We start from the raw sequence: 22,988 nt of genomic DNA on the forward strand, positions 1-22,988 counted from the left end.
CCTGCAGTTTCCAAATTTTTTTAACCTATTTGTATTGTCCCAACATCAACAGGTTCAGCTAAATCCCACTTCATGTATACGTCATTCAGTGTCATTTAACAGCGTTTTTCCTTTCTAACTTATTCATTTTGCCACCAATTCAACCCGTTTCAACATTTAGCTCATGCATTTTATGCCTAACTATTCCACAACTTCTCACTTACCAATAATTCGAAATTCTCTAAAATTTGGTTTTTCTACTCTAATTTCTACCATTTTCAACCGATTCTACCTAGTCCAACTTTCAACTGTTCATCTTGTGCCTACCTATTCCACAACTTCCCACTTACCAAGATTCCAAATTCGAAATTCAACCAAATTCTCCAAAATTTCATTTTTCTATTCTAATTTCTACATTTTTCAACCGATTCAACCATTCCAATTTTCAACTGTTCATCTTTTGCATACCTATTCCACAACTTCCCACTTACCAAATATTCCAAACTTTCAATTTTGAAATTCACCACAAATTCTCCAAATGTTCTCAAGTAATTGAACACGTTTCAACATCGTTCGGCAGCATTCCCCGAAAAAGTTATTCATACATTTCGCCTTCACACGCAATTTCTTCAGAAATTGCAAAATTCTAGTTATTATTGTGTGAAGGCGAAGGCCTTCACACATATGTTATTCTACACCATTCTCTATTATTGTGTGAAGGCGAAGGCCTTCACACATATGTTATTCTACACCATTCTCTATTATTATTATTCTTCTATTTTATTCTCCACACTTTTTTGACACGTTTCATCTTCCACATAATTCATCCGATTCACTCCATTCCACTTTTCACGTATTCCAAATATTCACGTGACGAGCGCTTGTATTTTTCTCGTTCCGAAGATTTTCCGATTCCGCAAAATTCCCCAAATTCCGACAAATTTTTCCCCATTCATTCTTAATGGCACATTTGACATTTCACATTTACATCGTTCCAATTTGAAATTCATATCATTCAGCACATTCTAATCACATTCGGAAGGATTCTCGACGTTCCCAAAATTCCCAAATTCGAAAATTTCACGTTTTCACGTTAAAAATTCCGACAAATTTTCACAAAATTTCGTTTTTCACCTCTAACTTCTACATTTTTCAACCGATTCAACTCGTTCCAACTTTCAACTGTTCATCTTTTGCCTACCTATTCCACAACGTCCCACTTACCAAAAACTTCACATCTTTTATTTTGAAATTCAACCAAAATTCTCTAAAATTTATTTTTCTACTCTAATTTCTACATTTTTCAACCGATTCAACCCATTCCAACTTTCAACTGTTCATCATTTTTCTACCTATTCCACAACTTCCCACTTACCAAAAACTTCACATCTTTTATTTTGAAATTCACACCCAATTCTCCAATATTTCCTTTTCTCCTTCTCATTTCTACATTTTTCAACCGATTCAACCCATTCCAACTTTCAACTGTTCATCATTTTTCTACCTATTCCACAACTTCCCACTTACCAAAAACTTCACGTCTTTTATTTTGAAATTCACACCCAATTCCTTTTTCCCTTCTCATTTCTACATTTTTCAACCGATTCAACCCATTCCAAATTTATTCACCTTATGCTTCTCCCATTCACCCCTTCTTCCACTATGCTTACACAATTCAACCCCTGACCCCCAATTCCAGTGTGGCGGCCATCTTGGATGACCCTGAAGTGCCACCAATGAACCCAGAATGAACCGGAAGTGCCCGAAATCAAACCGAAAGTGACCCCAAATAGACCGGAAGTGACCTCAGGTAAACCGGAAGTGACCCCAAATCAAACCGGAAGTGACCCCAAATGTACCAGAAGTGACCTTTTTAGACCGGAAATGACCCCTAACAAACCGGAAGTGACCTCCGACGAACCGGAAGTGACCCAAATTAAACCGGAAGTGACCCAAATAAACCGCAAGTGACCCAAATCAAACCGGAAGTGACCCCTAATAGACCGGAAGTGACCTCAGGTAAACCAGAAGTGACCCAAAATAAACCGGAAGTGACCCAAATAAACCGGAAGTGACCCTAAATAGACCGGAAGTGACCCCAAATAGACCGGAAGTGACCTCTGGTAAACCGGAAGTGACCCCAAATCAAACCGGAAGTGACCCAAAATGAACCGGAAGTGACCTTTTTAGACCGGAAATGACCCCAAATAAACCGGAAGTGACCTTAGCTTAACCGGAAGTGACCTGTTTTAAACCGGAAGTGACCCAAATAAACTGGAAGTGACCCAAATTAGACCGGAAATGACCCGAATCAAGCCGGAAGTGACCTTATTTCAACACTAAGTGCCCCAAATAGCTACATTTGCGCTAACGTCTTCGTTTTTTGTCCGATTTAACCCGTTTCAACATTTTTACCCCAAAAGTGAACCTCCTGAGGCAGTTTTTTTTGGTTTTGTTCCAAATTTAAAAAGATTTTGGCGCAATTGCTTTTTTTTAATTTTCCCATCCATTCTCTATGGGGATTCAACATTTGCTCTAACTTCTACATTTATCAACCGATTAAACCCATTCCAACTTTCAACTGTTCATCTTTTGCCTACCTTTTCCACAACTTCCCACTTACCAAATATTCCAAACTTTCAATTTTGAAATTCACCACAAATTCTCCAAATATTCTACATTTCTCAAGTCATTCAACACGTTTCAACATCGTTCGGCAGCATTCCCCGAAAAAGTTATTCATACATTTCGCCTTCACACGCAATTTCTCCAGAAATTGCAAAATTCTAGTTGTGTGAAGGCGAAGGCCTTCACACATTGATATTGTACTTTATTATTAAACAACTTATTCCTCCCACTTTTTTGACATCTAACTACTCCCACATGCTTCAACCGATTCACCTCGTTCAACCTTTCACACGTTCCAAAAATTCATGGCACGCTTGCCAGTATTTTTCGCGTTCATAACATTTACCGTTTTTAAGTAATTAGCAAATTTGTGCCTTTTATTTCCCCATTCATTCTTAATGGCAATGTCAACCCGAGCCAGTTTCCTGTAGTGGGTTCGATTCCCACATTGGGCGTCATTAATTATTTTACTCTTTATTCTTCCCGCTTATCATTTTCAACGCTTATCATTTGTAACTAACATTCGCATTCAACATTCATTACATTAAGCAATTTCCACCACTTTGATTACGTATTCGCATTCAACAAACACATTCATTACATTAACCAATTGCAACCACGACATAGTAAGGGACTCAATTAGCTCGTGGGAAACACAAGTGATTCCAGTACACGAGCATCATTCCCGAGTGGTATCAAAACCCGCGTCAGTTCGATTCCCACATTGGGCGTCATTATTTATTTTACTCTTTATCCTTCCCGGTTATCATTTTCAACGGTTATCATTTGTAACTTTTGTCATTCGCATTCAACATTCATTACATTAAGCAATTTCCACCACTTTGATTACGCATTCGCATTCAACAAACACATTCATTACATTAACCAAATTCAACCAGCAAGAAGGAAGGATCCTCATTAGCTCAGTCGGAAACACAATGGAAATGTCAACCCGAGCCAGTTTCCTGTAGTGGGTTCGATTCCCACATTGGGAGTCATAAATTATTTTACTCTTTATTCTTCCCCCTTATCATTTTCAACGCTTATCATTTGTACCTTTTTTGTAACATTTGTAACGTTTCATTTTTAACGCTTATCATTTGTACCTTTTTGTAACATGTATTTGTAACATTTTCCCATTTATTTCACAATTATCTATTTTCCCTTTGTATTCTTCCCGCTCATCATTTTTAACGCTTAACGTTTGTAACTTAACATCTGCCTTCGCCTTCACACGCAATTTCTTCCGAAATTGCAATTCTAGTTATTATTATTATTCTCTTTTATTCTCCACACTTTTTTGTCCAGTTTCATCTTCCGCATAATTCATCCGATTCACTCCATTCCACTTTTCACGTATTCCAAATATTCACGCGACGAGCGCTTGTATTTTTCTCGTTCCGAAAATTTACCGATTCCGCAAAATTCCCAAAATTCCGACAAATTTTTCCCCATTCATTCTTAATGGCACATTCGACATTTCACATTTACGTCGTTCCAATTTGAAATTCACATCATTCAGCACATTCTAATCACATTCGGAAGGATTCTCGACATTCCCAAAATTCCCAAATTCGAAAATTTCACGTTTTCACGTTAAAAATTCCGACAAATTTTCACAAAATTTCGTTTTTCACCTCTAACTTCTACATTTTTCAACCGATTCAACTCGTTCCAACTTTCAACTGTTCATCTTTTGCCTACCTATTCCACAACGTCCCACTTACCAAAAACTTCACATCTTTTATTTTGAAATTCAACCAAAATTCTCTAAAATTTCGTTTTTCTACTCTAATTTCTACATTTTTCAACCGATTCAACCCATTCCAACTTTCAACTGTTCATTATTTTTCTACCGATTCCACAACTTCCCACTTACCAAAAGCTTCACATCTTTTATTTTGAAATTCACACCCAATTCCTTTTCCCTTCTCATTTCTACATTTTTCAACCGATTCAACCCATTCCAACTTTCAACTGTTCATCATTTTTCTACCTATTCCACAACTTCCCACTTACCAAACACTTCACATCTTTTATTTTGAAATTCAAGCAAAATTCTCTCAAATTCCGTTTTTGTACTCTAATTTCTACATTTTTCAACCGATTCAACCCATTCCAACTTTCAACTGTTCATCATTTTTCTACCTATTCCACAACTTCCCAAATACTTCACATCTTTTATTTTGAAATTCACACCCAATTCCTTTTTCCCTTCTCATTTCTACATTTTTCAACCGATTCAACCCATTCCAACTTTCAACTGTTCATCATTTTTCTACCTATTCCACAACTTCCCACTTACCAAAAACTTCACATCTTTTATTTTGAAATTCACACCCAATTCCCTTTTCCCTTCTCATTTCTACATTTTTCAACCGATTCAACTCATTCCAACTTTCAACTGTTCATCATTTTTCTACCTATTCCACAACTTCCCACTTACCAAAAACTTCACATCTTTTATTTTGAAATTCACACTCAATTCCCTTTTCCCTTCTCATTTCTACATTTTTCAACCGATTCAACCCATTCCAACTTTCAACTGTTCATCATTTTTCTACCTATTCCACAACTTCCCACTTACCAAAAACTTCACATCTTTTATTTTGAAATTCACACCCAATTCCCTTTTCCCTTCTCATTTCTACATTTTTCAACCGATTCAACCCATTCCAACTTTCAACTGTTCATCATTTTTCTACCTATTCCACAACTTCCCACTCCTCAAAAACTTCACATCTTTTATTTTGAAATTCACACCCAATTCCCTTTTCCCTTCTCATTTCTACATTTTTCAACCGATTCAACCCATTCCAACTTTCAACTGTTCATCATTTTTCGACCTATTCCACAACTTCCCACTTACCAAAAACTTCACATCTTTTATTTTGAAATTCGCCACAAATTCTCCAAATATTCTACATTTCTCAAGTAATTCAACACGTTTCAACATCGTTCGGCAGCATTCCCCGAAGAAGTTATTCATACATTTCGCCTTCACACGCAATTTCTCCAGAAATTGCAAAATTCTAGTTATTATTATTCTCTACGTTTCTCCACACTTTTTTGACACGTTTCATCTTCCACATAATTCATCCGATTCACTCCATTCCACTTTTCACGTATTCCAAATATTCACGCGACGAGCGCTTGTATTTTGCTCGTTCCGAAAATTTTCCGATTCCGCAAAATTCCCAAAATTCCGACAAATTTTTCCCCATTCATTCTTAATGGCACATTCGACATTTCACATTTACGTCGTTCCAATTTGAAATTCACATCATTCAGCATATTCTAATCACATTCGGAAGGATTCTCGACATTCCCAAAATTCCCAAATTCGAAAATTTCACGTTTTCACGTTAAAAATTCCGACAAATTTTCACAACATTTCGTTTTTCACCTCTAACTTCTACATTTTTCAACCGATTCAACTCGTTCCAACTTTCAACTGTTCATCTTTTGCCTACCTATTCCACAACGTCCCACTTACCAAAAACTTCACATCTTTTATTTTGAAATTCAACCAAAATTCTCTAAAATTTCGTTTTTCTACTCTAATTTCTACATTTTTCAACCGATTCAACCCATTCCAACTTTCAACTGTTCATTATTTTTCTACTGATTCCACAACTTCCCACTTACCAAAAGCTTCACATCTTTTATTTTGAAATTCACACCCAATTCCTTTTCCCTTCTCATTTCTACATTTTTCAACCGATTCAACCCATTCCAACTTTCAACTGTTCATCATTTTTCTACCTATTCCACAACTTCCCACTTACCAAAAACTTCACATCTTTTATTTTGAAATTCACACCCAATTCTCCAATATTTCCGTTTCTCCTTCTCATTTCTACATTTTTCAACCGATTCAACCCATTCCAACTTTCAACTGTTCATCATTTTTCTACCTATTCCACAACTTCCCACGTCCCAAAAACTTCACATCTTTTATTTTGAAATTCCCACCCAATTCCTTTTTCCCTTCTCATTTCTACATTTTTCAACCGATTCAACCCATTCCAACTTTCAACTGTTCATCATTTTTCTACCTATTCCACAACTTCCCACTTACCAAAAACTTCACATCTTTTATTTTGAAATTCACACCCAATTCCTTTTTCCCTTCTCATTTCTACATTTTTCAACAGATTCAACCCATTCCAAATTTATTCACTTAATTCACCTTATTCTTCCCACATTCACTCCCATTCACCCCCACAATTCCAGTGTGGGGGCCATCTTGGATGACCCTGAAGTGCCACCAATGAACCCAGAATGAACCGGAAGTGGCCCAAATCAAACCGAAAGTGACCCCAAATAGACCGGAAGTGACCTCAGGTAAACCGGAAGTGACCCCAAATCAAACCGGAAGTGACCCCAAATGTACCGGAAGTGACCTTTTTAGACCGGAAATGACCCCTTATAAACCGGAAGTGACCTCAGACGAACCGGAAGTGACCCAAATTAAACCGGAAGTGACCCCAAATAGACCGGAAGTGACCTCAGGTAAACCGGAAGCGACCCCAAATCAAACCGGAAGTGACCCCAAATGTACCGGAAGTGACCTTTTTAGACCGGAAATGCCCCCTAATAAACCGGAAGTGACCTCAGACGAACCGGAAGTGATCCAAATTAAACCGGAAGTGACCCAAATAAACCGGAAGTGACCCCAAATAGACCGGAAGTGACCTCTGGTAAACCGGAAGTGACCCCAAATCAAACCGGAAGTGACCCCAAATGTACCGGAAGTGACCTTTTTAGACCGGAAATGACCCCTAATAAACCGGAAGTGACCTCAGACGAACCGGAAGTGACCCAAATTAAACCGGAAGTGACCCAAATAAACCGGAAGTGACCCCAAATAGACCGGAAGTGACCTCTGGTAAACCGGAAAAGACCCCAAATCAAACCGGAAGTGACCCCAAATGAACTGGAAGTGAGCTTTTTAGACCGGAAGTGACCCCAAATAAACCGGAAGTGACCTCAGCTAAACCGGAAGTGACCTGTTTTAAACCGGAAGTGACCCAAATAAACCGGAAGTGACCCAAATTAGACCGGAAATGACCCGAATCAAGCCGGAAGTGACCTTATTTCAACACTAAGTGCCCCAAATAGCTACATTTGCGCTAACGTCTTCGTTTTTTGTCCGATTTAACCCGTTTCAACATTTTTACCCCAAAAGTGAACCTCCTGAGGCCATTTTTTTTTGTTTTGTTCCAAATTTAGAAAGATTTAGCGCAATTGCCTTTTTTATTTTCCCATTCATTCTCTATGGGGATTCAACATTTGCTCTAACTTCTACATTTTGTTTTTTACTCTAATTTCTGCATTATTGCATTTCAAATTTCTAATGCATTTTTTGTGTATTGTGACAGCAAACGAGCAGGTGATCGAGCAAGCATCTGGTGAGCTGACGGATGTCTTCACAGAATTCTTTAACACTTCCCTGCAGCAGACCATCCTCCCGTCGTGTTTCAAAGCTGCCACCATCGTACCTGTGCCGAAGAAGCCTGCTCCGTCCTGCTTCAATGACTACCGCCCCGTGGCACTTACGCCCATCATCATGAAGTGCTTTGAGCGGCTTGTCATGGAGCACATCCGATCTGTTCTCCCCCCACCATTGACCCCTTCCAGTTTGCGTACCGAGCCCAACGGTCCTCTGAGGATGCCATCTGCTCTGCCCTCCACTCGGCCCTCACCCACCTGGAGAGAAGGGACTCGTATGTGAGATTGCTGTTTGTGGACTTCAGTTCTGCCTTCAACACCATTGTGCCACAACGCCTCATCAGCAAACTTGACACGCTGGGCCTCAGTACCTACCTCTGCAACTGGCTACTGGACTTCCTCTGTCAGAGGCCACAGGTAGTACGTGTTGGCAACAAAATCTCCGCCAGCATCACGCTGAGCACGGGGGCCCCCCAAGGCTGCGTGCTCAGTCCGCTGCTCTTCACCCTCCTGACGCATGACTGCACTGCAACCTACAGCGACAACCGTATAGTGAAGTTTGCTGACGTCACGACTCTGGTGGGTCTCATCACCAAGGGAGACGAGACTCAATACAGGCTGGAGGTTGACCTTCTGACCATGTGGTGCAGGGACAACAACCTCCTGCTGAACGTCGACAAGACCAAGGAGATTGTTGTGGACTTCCGGAAGGGTCACACCCAACACCTGCCGCTGACCATCGACGGTGCTGTGGTGGGGAGAGTGAGCAGCGCCAAGTTCCTGGGGGTGCACATCAGTGAGGATCTCTCCTGGTCCACCAACACCGCTTCACTGGCAAAGAAACCCCAGCGCCGCCTGTACTTCCTGCGGAAACTCAGGCGAGCGAGCGCTCCTCCGGCCATCATGACTACATTTTACCGCGGCACCATTGAGAGCGTCCCCTCCTTGAAGGACATTTACACCACCCATCTCACCCGCAAGGCGACCACGATTGTGAGTGATGTGAGTCACCCCGCTCACTGTTTGTTCGAGCTTCTGCCCTCTGGGAAGAGGTACAGAAGCCTGCGCTCCCGCACCACCAGACTCTCAAACAGCTTCATACTCCAGGCTGTTAGGATCCTGAACTCGCTTCCCCGTTCTGCGTAGCATCCTGTAGTTTTACTGTCTGTATGCACACTGGCTCTTATTTGTTGTGTTATCTGGTTATTTATTATTTATTATTACTCTTATTATTTATTGTTTGTGCCTTCTTGTTTTTTTATATTGCGTCGTTTACTTGTATGTCTATCGTGTACTATGTCTTGTCACCGTGGGATAGAGAAAACGTAATTTCGATCTCTTTGTGTGTCTCGGCATGTGAAGAAGTTGACAACAAAGCAGACTTTGATATGAGAGCATTGTGTTCGTATGGAGTGTGTTTGAAGTGAACAGCAGAGAAGAAAGCGCATGTAATGGCGGCCTCCGTATGATATCCGCATAAATAAAAAAAAATTGTATCCATGTATAATGCGCACCCCAGATTTTAGGACAATAAATTACTTACATTTTGCGCATTATACATGGAAAAATACGGTATGTTAGTTTGCGAGCAAGCTGTAAGACGCATTCAGATTTGTTCCAAGAAGCAAAAAGCGCTCCATTTGCATTCATCTCTGAATGCAGACAGTAAACATGCAGCGTATCCACAATGTCCTCATTCGAAGCACATGTGCGTGTACCGGTGATAGTGAATGTCTGATAATTCATTCTTGTTTTTGGTTGGTAGAGTTTGTGTGCAATAAATATTTAAAATTCCCAAACCAAAATATTTGTATTTAAAATAACATTTTAAAATTTTTACATGTGATACAAATCTATGTTCAAGCACAGTAACTGATTTCTCTCGCTCTCTTTCTCTCACGCTCTATTCCTCTTTATGCAGTTGAATTGCTTTGATGAATTGCTGTCACAAAGATTCGAGGTTTTTATTGTGGGAGAGATTTGGCATACATTACAACGTCTGTTGTGGTGGTGCTTGACACATTGTCCAAACTGTTACTTCCCAATTTGAACACTAGGTGTCACCCAAGTGACATTAAAAACTGACGTGGTGCTGTCGCTTCGTTGGAAATGTAAACAATAAAAGAAAAAAGAAGTATGAAATCGATTATCGAAATTACTGCAAGAGTCAAACTTGTTTGTCAACATTATAATTTCATACATCAATCCTCACATTTTGAAACATTCAACGGCCATTGAATACCTGCCGAGCTAGACGGCAATTGACTGATTTTCTGAATCCAAACTCTACTTTTGATATTCAACCAGCAGCACATCGTCATTTTTGTGACTAGGTACGTGGCTCAAAACACGATAATTTAATAAGCTACTTACCCGAGGGATTTGAAATTTAGATTTTCCGATTGTCGTAAATGCATCACGAGAGCATGTACGCGTCACGAGGTGAACACATTCATTCCGGTCCTGCCGTGAATGGGTGCCGAAGGTAAGTAGCAACACGTCGTCCTCATAAGAATGCAACTGGCCAAATGTGTTTTTTTAATGGTCTAAATTTACTATAAACTATCATGTTTATGTCCATTCGGTGTTTGTCTGTCCGCGCGTGTAGGCAAATAGCCCCAAACGGTCCTTGCGTTTTCTTGCTACCGTTAGCACGCTAGCATCTGCTACTGTTAGCTCGTTATCGCGCGTGGCAACGACATATATTCAAACGTTGAGGTAATATAGTTAGTGCGTCTTCTAGCTTCGAGACGCTCTGACGTTGGCGGTGATTGAGATATAACAAAATCAGGACGATAGGTTGCATGTTTGAACAGTGTTAAGATTGTTTGAATGTCCATTTGTTGTATAAGTTGCCATGTGTTTGGTTTAAGTGGTTACGTTTATAAAGTCAATAAACCTACGGCCGCCATTTTAATTTCTTTACGGCAGAAATGCATGGCGTCTTTCTCCGTGGAGTTCTTCAATAACAACGGGGAACGTCTAACAACCTGGTGGTTTTATTAGCGTCAAAGTAATTTCTGTTTAGAAAATTAGGTATTTGAGGCTAACTCAATTTCCCCACCCCTGGGGATCAATAAATATTCAATCAATCAATCAATCAATCAATCAACTCAGTCATGTATTCATATTTAATGAAAATGTTCAGTGGCTGTAAATTCATATGCATATGAACACACACAGTTTTTGAGTCATTACAAACGATTTCTTTTTACATGCACGTTTTTGGTTGACTGATTTTCTGAAAATACGAGACTCGGGGGATTCGGAAGTCTGTTTAATGTTCGATAAATGTATTTTTGTATGCCTCAATAAGGCATTGCAATCTGTATGAGTGGTTTGTATGTGATCTCACTGCACACATACATTCTCACCGTGAGAACCCTGAAGGCCGTGATTGAGTAGTTTGATAATATGTTTGAATTACACCATTTTTCATGAAAATTGGCTGATCATGAGAGGAGCATCTCTGGTTCTGACCATTTTGCGGATGTGTAAAAGGTGTGTTGTGGGTTCTGTGGAAGTTTGAACATTTTCTCCAAACATAAGAAGATTCACGTTTGTATGCTGTATTGTATCTTATTTTTGATTGGTAGAGTTTGTGTGCAAGAAATATTTTAAATTCTCAAACCAAAATATTTGTTTGTATTTAAAAATAATATATTTTTAAAATTTTTACATTTGATGGAAATGTATGTTCAAGTATAGTAACTGATTTCTCTCTCTCTCTCTCTCTTCCTCTCTATGCAGTTGAATTGCTTTGATCAGGTAAGGTGTGGATTATGATTATTTAATTTCACTAATGGCATCAGACAGATTTATAATTTTTGCAGCAACAAAATAATTCTTTCTTCATCCTCTTGATTTTTACTGGATTTTGAAAATACAAGACTAAAGGAGATTGGAAAGTAGGTTTTGGTGTTACATAGAAAGGAACCTGAAAAAATACTTTAACAAAGATTCGAGGGTTTTTTTTTGTGGGAGAGATTTGGCATACATTACAACGTTTGTTGTGGTGGTGCTTTACACATTGTCCAAACTGTTACTTCCCAATTTGAACACTAGGTGTCACCCAAGTGACGTTAAAAAACTGTTGCAGTGTAAACAATAAAAGAAATATAAAATCGATTATCCAAATAACTGCAAGAGTCAAACTTGTTTGTCAACATTATAATTTCATACATCAATCCCTCACATTTTGAAACATTTTACGGCCATTGAATACCTGCCGAGCTAGACTGCAATGCTTTTTTCATCGCCACTGCATGTCCTTCAAAAACAAGTGGTAGCTTGTTCAATTTTCAACGACTTTTATGGGGCAGTCTTTTTACTTCTGCTATCATTACAAAGCATATATAGATACGTTCTATTTTTTTTTCTTTGAGATGCTGATTTCTAACATTGTGACTCTTCAGTCGTGTTGTGTGCAAATAGCGACTAGTCCTCAAATTTATTTTTCATTGGTTCGGATGGGTTTGTATGGTGACAGGAGCATCCCCAGTTGTGACCACTGTGTGGATGTGTTTGAAGTGAATCATATTCAAATGTTTATGTTCTGATTTTGCTTAATTTTGGTTAAGTAGATTCTGTGCTAAAAATATTTAAAATATCAAAATGTCTATATTTTAAATAGTCCTGCAACATTTTGTACGTTTTTTGTACGCAGATGTATGTTCAAGTTCAATAACTGATTCTCTTTTTGTCTCTGTTTGCAGAGTTCATTCGCTTTGACCAAAGGTGAAGTGCGGATTATATCCAGCCAGCTAACCATGCTTCCACCCATTATGCAATAAAAGTTTCATAGTGATGATGTTTAACTGTAAAAAATGCTGTTTGTTCTTTGTTCAACATACAATTAGATGCAGAGATCCTGTCACCTGCGTTTATACATTTAATGTACAAATGCTATTGTTAGGAATATTACAATCTTTTAACATTTACTGCTGTGCCATTTATCATTAATTTTGTGGCCACCTAATAAACGCATGATTTTCTGCACAGAATTGCTAACCGAATTTCACATTTTATTATAAATTGTCATGCAAATTTAATTTAATTACTTATTTTTTTAATCATTTACTTAATTCAAAAACCATTTCTAGTATACGGCGGGTCAGCAGTGACAGTAAAAATAAGGTTGCAGTGCCACCATTTTTTAAAGCTGACGTGAATTACAAAAGAAGTAGAAAGATGGTACCGTTGTAACAACTATTTGAACACTGTGGTTGACTTTTATTAATGCTTTTATGCTTTTTGTACCCCTTCTCCCCAGGCTGCCGACTGAGTCCCCCCCCAACCCTCTTTATTGCTGCTCCACTTTTTGTCTCTGACTTCTTTCACTCACTGTCTATCTTGGATTGACAAGACGCATTGTGGTGGACGTTGACTGATCCCTGTGGGCTGGATCAGACATTGACGAATCAGACGTGGACTTTGATCCCTGTGTTGAGGATCAAACTTTTTTTTTTTGATCCTTGTGGTGTGGATCAGACGTTGACTTGATCCCTGGTATCTGGATCAGACCTTGACTTGATCCTTGCCTGGATCGGACCTTGACTTGATCCCTTGCGGTGCGGGATCTGATTGAAAAAAAAAACCTGCCTTGGGATTGGCATTGAAATATAACCCTGTTGTGGGCTGTGCATTCAAAATATAACCCGTTGTGGGCTGTGCATTGAAATATAACTTCTTGGACCTGGGCCTAACTGAAATATTACTACCTGTTGTGTGGAATCCAATTGAGAAAAGTGCAAGACACGAGCCATGCCACGCAAAAGCAAGAAGGCGCAAGCTGCCAAGGTAAGCTGGCAACAGCGTAAAAACAACACAGACTCTGGAAGTGCAGATAAACCAACAACTGCCAAACAATTGATGGCCACTGAACCTGGAAACTCTACGGAGGTAATGATGTCTACATCTCATGATCCTGTAACATGTGTTTTGGCATCCTACAGTCAAGATCATCCAAAGTATGCTGATTCCAGAAACAGTCAGTGTGCTGCAAACTCTGCTACATTTCTAGCTTTCCTGCAGGAGACAGACAATGTGACAAGTGCTCACCTGGACCTTGTTCTCGATCGAGGCAATGAGCTCTATGTGGCTACTGTGGCTGTGCTGAAAGCAGAAGGACGATACGAACATCCTCATTTGGCAACCGATGAAATTCCAGCCATTGTGAATGGCTTTCACAAACAACATGTGTTAATAAAGTATCAGTCAATGTATGGTCTTTTCAATTCCTCTATTGCTGATGTGGCATTTATGATGCTCTGTGACGGACTTCAGTGTCTGGTGTCAGAGGTGAAATATGCTGTTTTGGTTATGAATTCATTGTTTATTGCTGTTTTCCGAAACCAACAAGGACGATATGGCTATTTTGATCCACACGCCAGAGAACGTGATGGGCTCCCTCCGCCCTCCGGTGCACCACGTGGTACAGCTGTCATGATGCTATTTACATGTTTGAACGATCTGATAGATAAGCTCATACAGGTTTTCACTCTGGCTGGTGCCGCTCCCACTACTCAATATGAATTGATGCCGGTAAGTTTTCAACCTGTTGACAATGCAAGTGACCGTCAAATGGCGACTGATGCAGAATCTTCTCCAATGACAACACACAATGATGACGCTATGTTAAGCCAGTCTGCTGCTGAGATGACACACAACAGTAAGGTGGTATGTACACAACAACAAAAAACACGAGATGTGTTGAAAATTGCGAGATCCAAAAGGAGAACATTTGCAAGACGAACTCAAGCTTACAACATAATTGACAAAGCTATGGCGAGAGTCACAAAACAAGAAACAAGGCGAATAAACGCAAACCTGAAAAAGAAGGAACGTTACAGCCAAACTCCAGAGATTAGACAACGTAAAAAGTCTTACATATTGACTCGCTACCAGCAAGATCCTAATTTCCGTGTAAAACAGAAGTCGTTTGCAGTCGACAATAGCAAACATGACACAATTAAGATGAAACAGCGTTCTTACACCAAACAGAAATATAGTCATGATGTTGAGTATCGGACCAAAAAACGTTCCTATATCAATCAGAGATATGGTCATGACGAACAATTTCGGAACAAACAACGTTCCTATATCAATCAGAGATATGGTCATGACGAACAATTTCGGAACAAACAACGTTCCTATATCAATCAGAGATATGGTCATGACGACCAATTTCGGAACAAACAACGTTCCTATATCAATCAGAGATATAGTCATGACGATCAATTTCGGAACAAACAACGTTCCTATATCAAACAAAGATATGGTCATGATGATGAATTTAGGCGTAAACAACGTTCTTATATCAAAGACCGTTACGCACTTGATCCTGCATTCAGATCCAAGCAGAAGGAGAACTCAAGTTTGCTTTGGAAAGCCAAACATGATTCATCAATGAAGGCAAATGCTCATCGCACTGCAATGAAAGTACTACAAAAATACAGAGTCATTAACAGATTATGTAAAGAGAGAAACAATTGCGCAATCATGAAAGCTGTTGCGCTATTCAAAGTTCAGGTAAAAAATGGACCGACTTTTGTTTGCACAGTTTGCCACAGAGCATTATTTCCCAATCAAGTACGCCAGCTGACCAAATATAAGAAAAACAAGGACGTTGTTGCAAGTTGTCTCACACGAAGGTTTGTTCATATTTGTAATCGTGAATGTAACACATGCTGCAAAGTACCGGATGAGAGAAAAATGGAGTGGATATGTCACACCTGCCATGCACATCTCAAAGATGGTAAAATGCCAGCACTTGCTGTAACTAACCATCTCCAACTTGCAGACATTCCCACTGAACTGTGTGATCTAAATATTCTGGAAAGACATCTCGTTTCAAAATGCATTTCATTTGCCAAAATCGTCCCTCTGCCAAAGGGTCAACAACGAGCCATCCGTGGGAATGTTGTGTGTGTACCATCAGAAGTGGAAGAAACGGTCAATGTCTTGCCCAGACTAAGAAGTAGGTCTCAGGTGTTGAGAGTGAAACTGAAAAGACGACTTTGTTACAAAGGACATCAGATATTTCAAACTGTCACTTGGTCCAAGTTAATGAGTGCCCTGATAAAACTGAAACAAATTCATCCGCAGTACAGAAACATCACCATTCGCGACGATGCTGACCTTTGTGACCCGACGCTCACTGATGATGACAGCGGCTCTGATGAAGACGAAATGAACGAGAGTGACTACAATGAGGAAGACCTCGAGGCAATCCACGCATTTGAGAGGGATGCTCTCTGTGAATTGAACAGTGACTCACAGAACGATGCACGTGGTAATGTGCAGCAACAACAGTGTGCTGAAAATGTGGAAGAAGGTGATGCACCAAATGGTGGGGTTATCCTGGAGTCATGTCTCCAACCAAATGATGTGTCAGAGGAAATTATGAGTTTTACTCAAGGCATTTACTGTGTGGCTCCTGCAGAAAGAAATAACCCCGTAAGCTTTTTCAGGACTCCCAAACTTGAGGCCATGGCATTTCCAGTGCAATTTCCAACTGGACAAAACACCCTCGATGAAGAGAGACAAATAAAAGTCACACCAAGCAAATATTTCAAAACACGTCTGTGTTGTGTGGATGAACGTTTTGCTCGTGATACAAACTACTTGTTCTTTGCTCAGTTTGTGACTGAAATTTACCTGGCAACATCAAGCATGAGAATCCAGCTACGCAAAGGTAAACCTTTTACCAGGGATGGTCGGAGGATAAACAATGCTATGCTGCAGGACAAACGTGAAGTTGAAAAACTGGTGCGCAGCAAGGATGCAGTCCGTTTCATGACGCCCCTGAGAGGCACGCCAGCCTATTGGGAAAGAACCACCAAAGATCTTTTTGCAATGATCCGACAGCTGGGTACACCCACATTCTTTTGCACATTTTCTGCTGCCGAAATGCGTTGGGAAGAGGTTATCACTGCCATTAAAGCGCAACAAGGTGAGGTGGTGAATTTTGCTGAACTTGACTGGGCCACGAAGTGTGAAATTCTGCGCAGCAATCCTGTGACGACAATGCGCATGTTTGACAAACGTGTGGAAGCTCTGTTCAGAGATTTGATCCTCTCTCCGGCACGACCGATTGGTGAAGTCGTCGACTACTTTTACCGATTGGAGTTTCAGCACAGAGGAAGTCCTCACATTCATTGCCTCATATGGGTTAAAGATGCCCCTGTATTTGAGGAAGCCTCAGAAGGAGCCATCTGCGATTTTGTGTCCCGCTACATCTCGGCTCAGCTGCCGGACCCAGAAAAGGAACCCGAGTTGTATAAAAAAGTCACAGAAGTTCAGATGCACAGCAAAGGTCACACCAAAACGTGCGTCAAACACCAAGGTGCAAACTGCCGATTTGGTTTTCCCAGACCACCGTGCGAAACCACAATGATCATCACACCTGTAGCCTGTGAAAATCAAGATCAACACAAGGAGAAGCAGGTGGTGGCAAATGACAAGCTTGTTCGTGTGCAGCGTTTGCTGAATGAACCCGAAACCTCATCCCTGACTTTGCCGCAGCTTTTGGCTAAATGCGAGCTCACTGACGCCGAGTACGTGGAATGTTTGTACATGACCGCCTCAAAGAGTTCTGTTGTGCTCAAGCGAGATCCAAAAGACTGCTGGGTGAACAACTACAACCGCCATTTGCTTCTTGCCTGGGATGCCAACTTGGACATCCAGTACATTCTGAATGCCTTTTCGTGCATCTCGTACATCTGCAGCTACATCAGCAAAGCTGAACACGGTCTGAGTCAATACCTGAAGTCTGTTATTGAAAACTCACGCGATGAAAATGTCAATGAGAGCGATGAAATGAAACAAATCATGCAAGCGTACTCAAAGAAAAGAGAAGTGAGTGCTCAGGAGTGTGTCGCACGCGCGTGCGGCTTGCATATGAAACAGTCTTCTCGCAGTGTGGTATTTGTACAAACGAGTGACAATCCGCTGAAAATGAGTTATCCTCTCTCGCTCCTTGAGGGCAAAACGCAGGAGTCTCATGAAGTGTGGATGACTGGCCTGCCAGACAAATATAAAAGCAGACCCCAAACGAAGGACTTTGAAGTGATGTGCTTGGCCGATTTTGCATCAACATGCAGAATTGTTTATGGAAAACAGGTAAAAGGCAAAAATGTTTTGCCTCTGCTGAACGACATGGGCTTTGTCCAGAAAAGAAAAGAAAAAGCTGCGGTCATCAAATACTGCAAATTCTCTGAACAAAAGAATCCAGAGGAATATTACTGCTCCTTGCTCAAGCTGTACCTGCCTCATCGTGCTAATTGCCAGTTAAAATCTGAACGCTGTCCCTCATATCAGTTGTTTCATGATCATGCCTGTGTACAGTTACCATATAACGACTCTGTGGAGCGTGTGTGCGAAATTGTCAACAGGAACAGAGAAAGGTATGAGAAGCACAGTAAAGACATTGACGATGCCATCCAAGAGGTGGAGGAGAGCGGGCTCGTCATAAACGAATGGTGCCACCTGGCTCCTGAGAGCGAGTTGCAAAGACTCGAATGCATTGAGGAAAACAACGCAAGAGATGAACCAAATGACAACGTGGAGGACAATGTCCCGGACTATAACGTAAGGTCAGAAACGTCTGAAATTTCCATTGCGACAGAAGCTGCTGCCATCGATCCCGCAGTGTTACGTGACATGTATCGGAACCTGAACCAAAAGCAAGCGTCTGTTTTCTACAAGGTCAGAGATTGGTGCATAAAACGTGTGTGTAGCTCAAAGCCCATCGAGCAGTTCTTCTACCACATCAACGGTGGCGCCGGGACCGGCAAATCGCATCTCATTAAGTGTATCTACACCGAGGCTACCAAAATACTGCAAAGACTACCACGACTGGCTGAGGAGGCCGACATTTCCAAACAGACGGTCGTTCTCGCAGCCTTCACTGGCACGGCGGCATTCAACATTTCTGGGACAACTTTGCATTGTCTGCTCAAACTGCCGAGAAGTCTCAAACCCCCGTACCACGGCCTGGGCAATAAACTGGACGAAGTCAGAGCCGAGCTGTCGATCGCCCAAATACTCATCATCGACGAGATTTCCATGGTGTCCAAAGACCTCTTTGCCTACGTGAATGCCAGGTTGATACAAATCAAAGGCATCAATTTACCTTTTGGTGGCATGTCTGTTCTTGCTGTTGGAGATTTCTTTCAGCTCCCTCCCGTGAGACAGTCCAAACCGCTATGCGTGTACGATCCCACTCGGCTGGACCACTGGCGTGACAACTTCAAAAAGATCACGCTCACCGCCATCATGAGGCAGAAAGACGATGTTGCCTTTGCCGAACTGCTGAACCGACTCCGGGTGAAAGAAAAGTCTGATGAACTTTCGGAACTGGACAGAGCTCTTCTTGCTACGAGGTACACTTCTCCAGAAATGTGTCCAAGTCATATTCTGCATGTTTTTGCCACCAATAAACAGGTAGATGGCCATAACTCTGCGATGCTGGATCTGCTTCATAAGGACATTGTACAAATTGATGCAGATGACTACAAGAAGGACAAACAAACTGGCAGAATGGCGAGGCAAACTTTCCCTGTGCAAGGCGCTAAGAGCGAGCTCCCGGACTCGATCAGAGTTGCCCTCGGTGCTCGTGTAATGCTCACGCGTAATTTTGATGTTCAAGCAGGTCTGTGCAACGGGACGTTTGGAAAAATTGTGGAATTGGTCAACTATCCGAATGAAGCCCGCGTAAAGAAAGTTGGGTTGGAACTTGATCATGTGAGTAACACAGCGCGTGCCGCTAACCGTGTGTACATTGACAGACAGGAGGAGAAGCTGAAAAAGCCTGGAGTGACGCGCCGACAGTTTCCCATCAAGCTTGCTTTTGCCTGCACGATCCACAAGGTACAAGGCATGACAACATCAGAGGCTGCTGTTTCGCTGAAAGGCGTTTTCGAACACGGCATGGGGTACGTAGCTCTGAGTAGAGTGACCTCGCTCAGCGGTCTGCATATTCTGCATATGGACGAGAGAAGACTTCATGCAAATCCAGAAATCACTGCTGCTCTTGCTGAGATGGCAGAGGATTCTTTGGAGAGCGTCATGCCACTCCTTCACGTGATGCCGTCGGTAGATCGAGCAAATCACCTGGTTGTCGTCCATCATAACACCGAAGGGCTGTCTTGTCATGTGCAGGACATCAGGTGCCACCACGAGCTGCACTTTGCTGATGTTTTGTGCTTCACAGAGACACACCTTCAAGGATCTGTGGCTGATGGACGTGCCTGCTTGGAAGGCTTCACAATGTTTCACAGGAACCGAAGAGATTCTTACACAAACTGTCCTGACTTGGCAACAAAACTTGGTGGCGGCGTAGGTATTTGTGTCAAAAGTCACATTGCAGCCCAGGAAAAGAAATACATACAGGGTGTGACCGACATTGAATTTGTTGTGGTGAAACTTGAAGCTCCCCTCAATGTGTTGATTGCTGCCGTTTACAGGCCTCCAGGCAACAGTCTGCGCACTTTTCTGCCAAGCTTGGGAAATCTCTTGCGGTACCTTGAAGTAATGGACCATCATCAGATCTTGGTATGTGGAGATTTTAATGAAGATATGCTATCTGCCTCATTCAAGCCCATTCTCGATTTTTTTCGCTCAACAGGTTACACGCAACTCATAACCACTGCTACCACTGACAAAAACACATTGCTTGACTTAATTTTTGTCTCTCGACCTCAGTGTGCTCTTCATTCAGGTGTCTTGCAAACGTACTACAGCTATCACAATCCTGTTTTCTGTGTTTTGGCCACTGAAAGGTAAGTCACAGCTAAATCATGTGGTTCAGCATTTGCAAAAAGGATGGAAATCAGAACGTGAACGTTGTCGTAAGTGTATAATATTAGTGGTGGGATGTGGTGGGTGATTTGTTGCCTTTAGGTGAGATGGGATCTGGGGCGAAAGTTGCTCAAAATGACAAATGAAAGAAACCTGCTGGAATAGTGGTTGGGGGTCGGTGAGGAATCACGTTGAGTTAAGGGAAGGCAGAGGCTTATTAAAATTTCAAAAAGCCTTCCCTTAACTCAACTTTTTAATTTTTAAAAAGCCTTCCCTTAACTCAACTTTTTATTTTTAAAAAGCCTTCCCTTAACTTAACGTTTTAATTTTTAAAAATGTTACTTTTATTTTTTTTAAATTTTAACTTTTAAAACTTTTACCTTTTTACATTTTTAAATTAACTTATGGTTGAGAGGAGACTTTTTAACTTTTTAAACCTTTATTTTACAATCAAATTTTAACCTTTTAAACCTTTATTTTACAATCAAATTTTAACCTTTTAAAACTTTATTTTACAATCAAATTTTAAAATTTTAAAACTTTATTTTACAATCAAATTTTAACCTTTTAAACCTTTATTTTACAATCAAATTTTAAAGATGAGTTAAGGGAAGGCCTTTTACATTTTAATTTTTTAATTGTTTTGAACTTTTATTTTCAATTTTTTTGAATGTCATAATCACCAGGCGAGAACAGAAAACAGATGAGGTAAGTTGCTCGTCATGAAACATGTTTTTTCCTTTCTTTCTAAAGAGAGTAAATGCTGCTATTTCACTCCTTTGTATTTTAACAGTTTTTATCTGGCGAAAGCAGTTCATCCCAGAATGGAGGCCAGAGGTAGGCATGACATATCACCTTATTGTAATGTAATTATAAAATTGTAACATGTTGTAATTTATAGTTAAGCTTGTGTAAGCCCTCTGTACAATCATACATTTTCAATCAACTTTGCTGGATTGTCCTTTTTTCTCCACAAAGACCTTGAGCATGCAAAAACATTCATCATGGACGAATGACTCCCAAGCAGACTCAAGGCACGCCACCCCTACAACATGGCAGCACAAGAGATGCTCAATTCCATCCCTGAAGACATCTCCAGAGATGCCTGGCTGGCAGCAGCTTGGAAGCAGGAGTGGGAGGCAGCTGGCCCCTCCCTCATGCACAGTTATGTCTGGGAACCAGGAGACGGCGCCATAGGAGGAGACGAACTACCTCGCCAGCAGTGGACCACACTGAACCGCTTAAGAACTGGTGTTGGGCGCTTCAACATGTCTAGTGGGGTCTGGCGGACAGTGCGGCATGCGAGTGCGGAGCCCTCGAGCAGACAGCCGACCACACCATCAACACCTACACCAACATATAGACCACCCTCAGAGGCCGGCCTCTTCGACCTGGGACCAGAGATGCTGGCGTGGCTCCACGACACCAAGTTGGAGCGCTGACGTTACACGAGAGAGAGAGAGAGAGAGAGAGAGAGAGAGAGAGAGAGCGAGAGAGAGAGAGAGAGAGCGAGAGAGAGAGAGAGAGAGAGAGAGAGAGAGAGAGAGAGAGACTCCCAAACCAGGGTGGCAAGAAGCAGGACTTCTCATTCCTCTGTAAGTAGCCAATTATTATTGACTACACAAGTTGTACATATGCTTGATTTATGACTGTATTGTAATGTGATTTTTCAAAATGAATTAATTATGATGTTATATTATAGCACAGGGAGAGCCAAGACTTTCCAAAAGACCTGTACAACGGAGGCCAGCATCATGAAACACAAACTCCCAAACCAGCATGGTAACATGAAACACAAACTCCCAAACCAGCATGGTAACACACAGGACTTCTTCTGATTCTTCTGTGAGTAACCATCAAGGAATATTTTCATGAAGCATTTCGCTCCTTTTCCTCAACACATCTTTCATGTTTTTTTTTTAGTATGTTCTTGGGTCTTGCCTGTGGTTCTACACGCATCCAGAAATGCAGACAAAGAACAGCTTGGCCTTTAACAGTCGGAAGCCTCTGATTTTACTCTACTAAGCCTCAGATACAGTCTGTTTTCTGTTCTCATTCAGTCATTCATTCATTTATTTATTTATTTATTTATTTATTTATTTATTTATTTATTTATTTATTTATTT

General features: G+C 41.0%; 1 protein-coding gene and 1 long non-coding RNA gene across 4 annotated transcripts; both read left to right on the forward strand.

Moving 5' to 3' along the window:
- Positions 1–10,456: 10,456 nt before the first annotated feature.
- LOC133142909 (uncharacterized) lies at positions 10,457–21,165 on the forward strand. Of its 3 annotated transcripts, none has more exons than XM_061264546.1 (5): positions 10,457–10,546; positions 11,812–11,829; positions 12,777–12,798; positions 13,334–16,039; positions 16,168–21,165. In XM_061264546.1, the coding sequence occupies exon 5, from the start codon at positions 16,252–16,254 to the stop codon at positions 20,845–20,847; it is 4,596 nt and encodes a 1,531-aa protein (XP_061120530.1). In that variant the 5' UTR covers positions 10,457–10,546; positions 11,812–11,829; positions 12,777–12,798; positions 13,334–16,039; positions 16,168–16,251; the 3' UTR covers positions 20,848–21,165. The 3 variants fall into 3 exon arrangements, with proteins under 3 accessions (XP_061120530.1, XP_061120529.1, XP_061120527.1); XM_061264545.1 differs by having other exon boundaries at positions 13,334–13,962; positions 14,084–21,165; XM_061264543.1 differs by having other exon boundaries at positions 13,334–21,165.
- Positions 21,166–21,718: 553 nt separating this feature from the next.
- Positions 21,719–22,928, forward strand: LOC133142910 (uncharacterized). Its single transcript, XR_009710299.1, has 3 exons — positions 21,719–22,457; positions 22,565–22,707; positions 22,786–22,928. It is a non-coding gene; the product is annotated as an uncharacterized LOC133142910 (long non-coding RNA).
- The last annotated feature ends 60 nt before the right edge of the window (positions 22,929–22,988 follow it).

The sequence above is a fragment of the Syngnathus typhle genome, linkage group LG18 (assembly GCF_033458585.1).
Source record: "Syngnathus typhle isolate RoL2023-S1 ecotype Sweden linkage group LG18, RoL_Styp_1.0, whole genome shotgun sequence".
Taxonomy (NCBI): Eukaryota; Metazoa; Chordata; class Actinopteri; order Syngnathiformes; family Syngnathidae; genus Syngnathus; species Syngnathus typhle.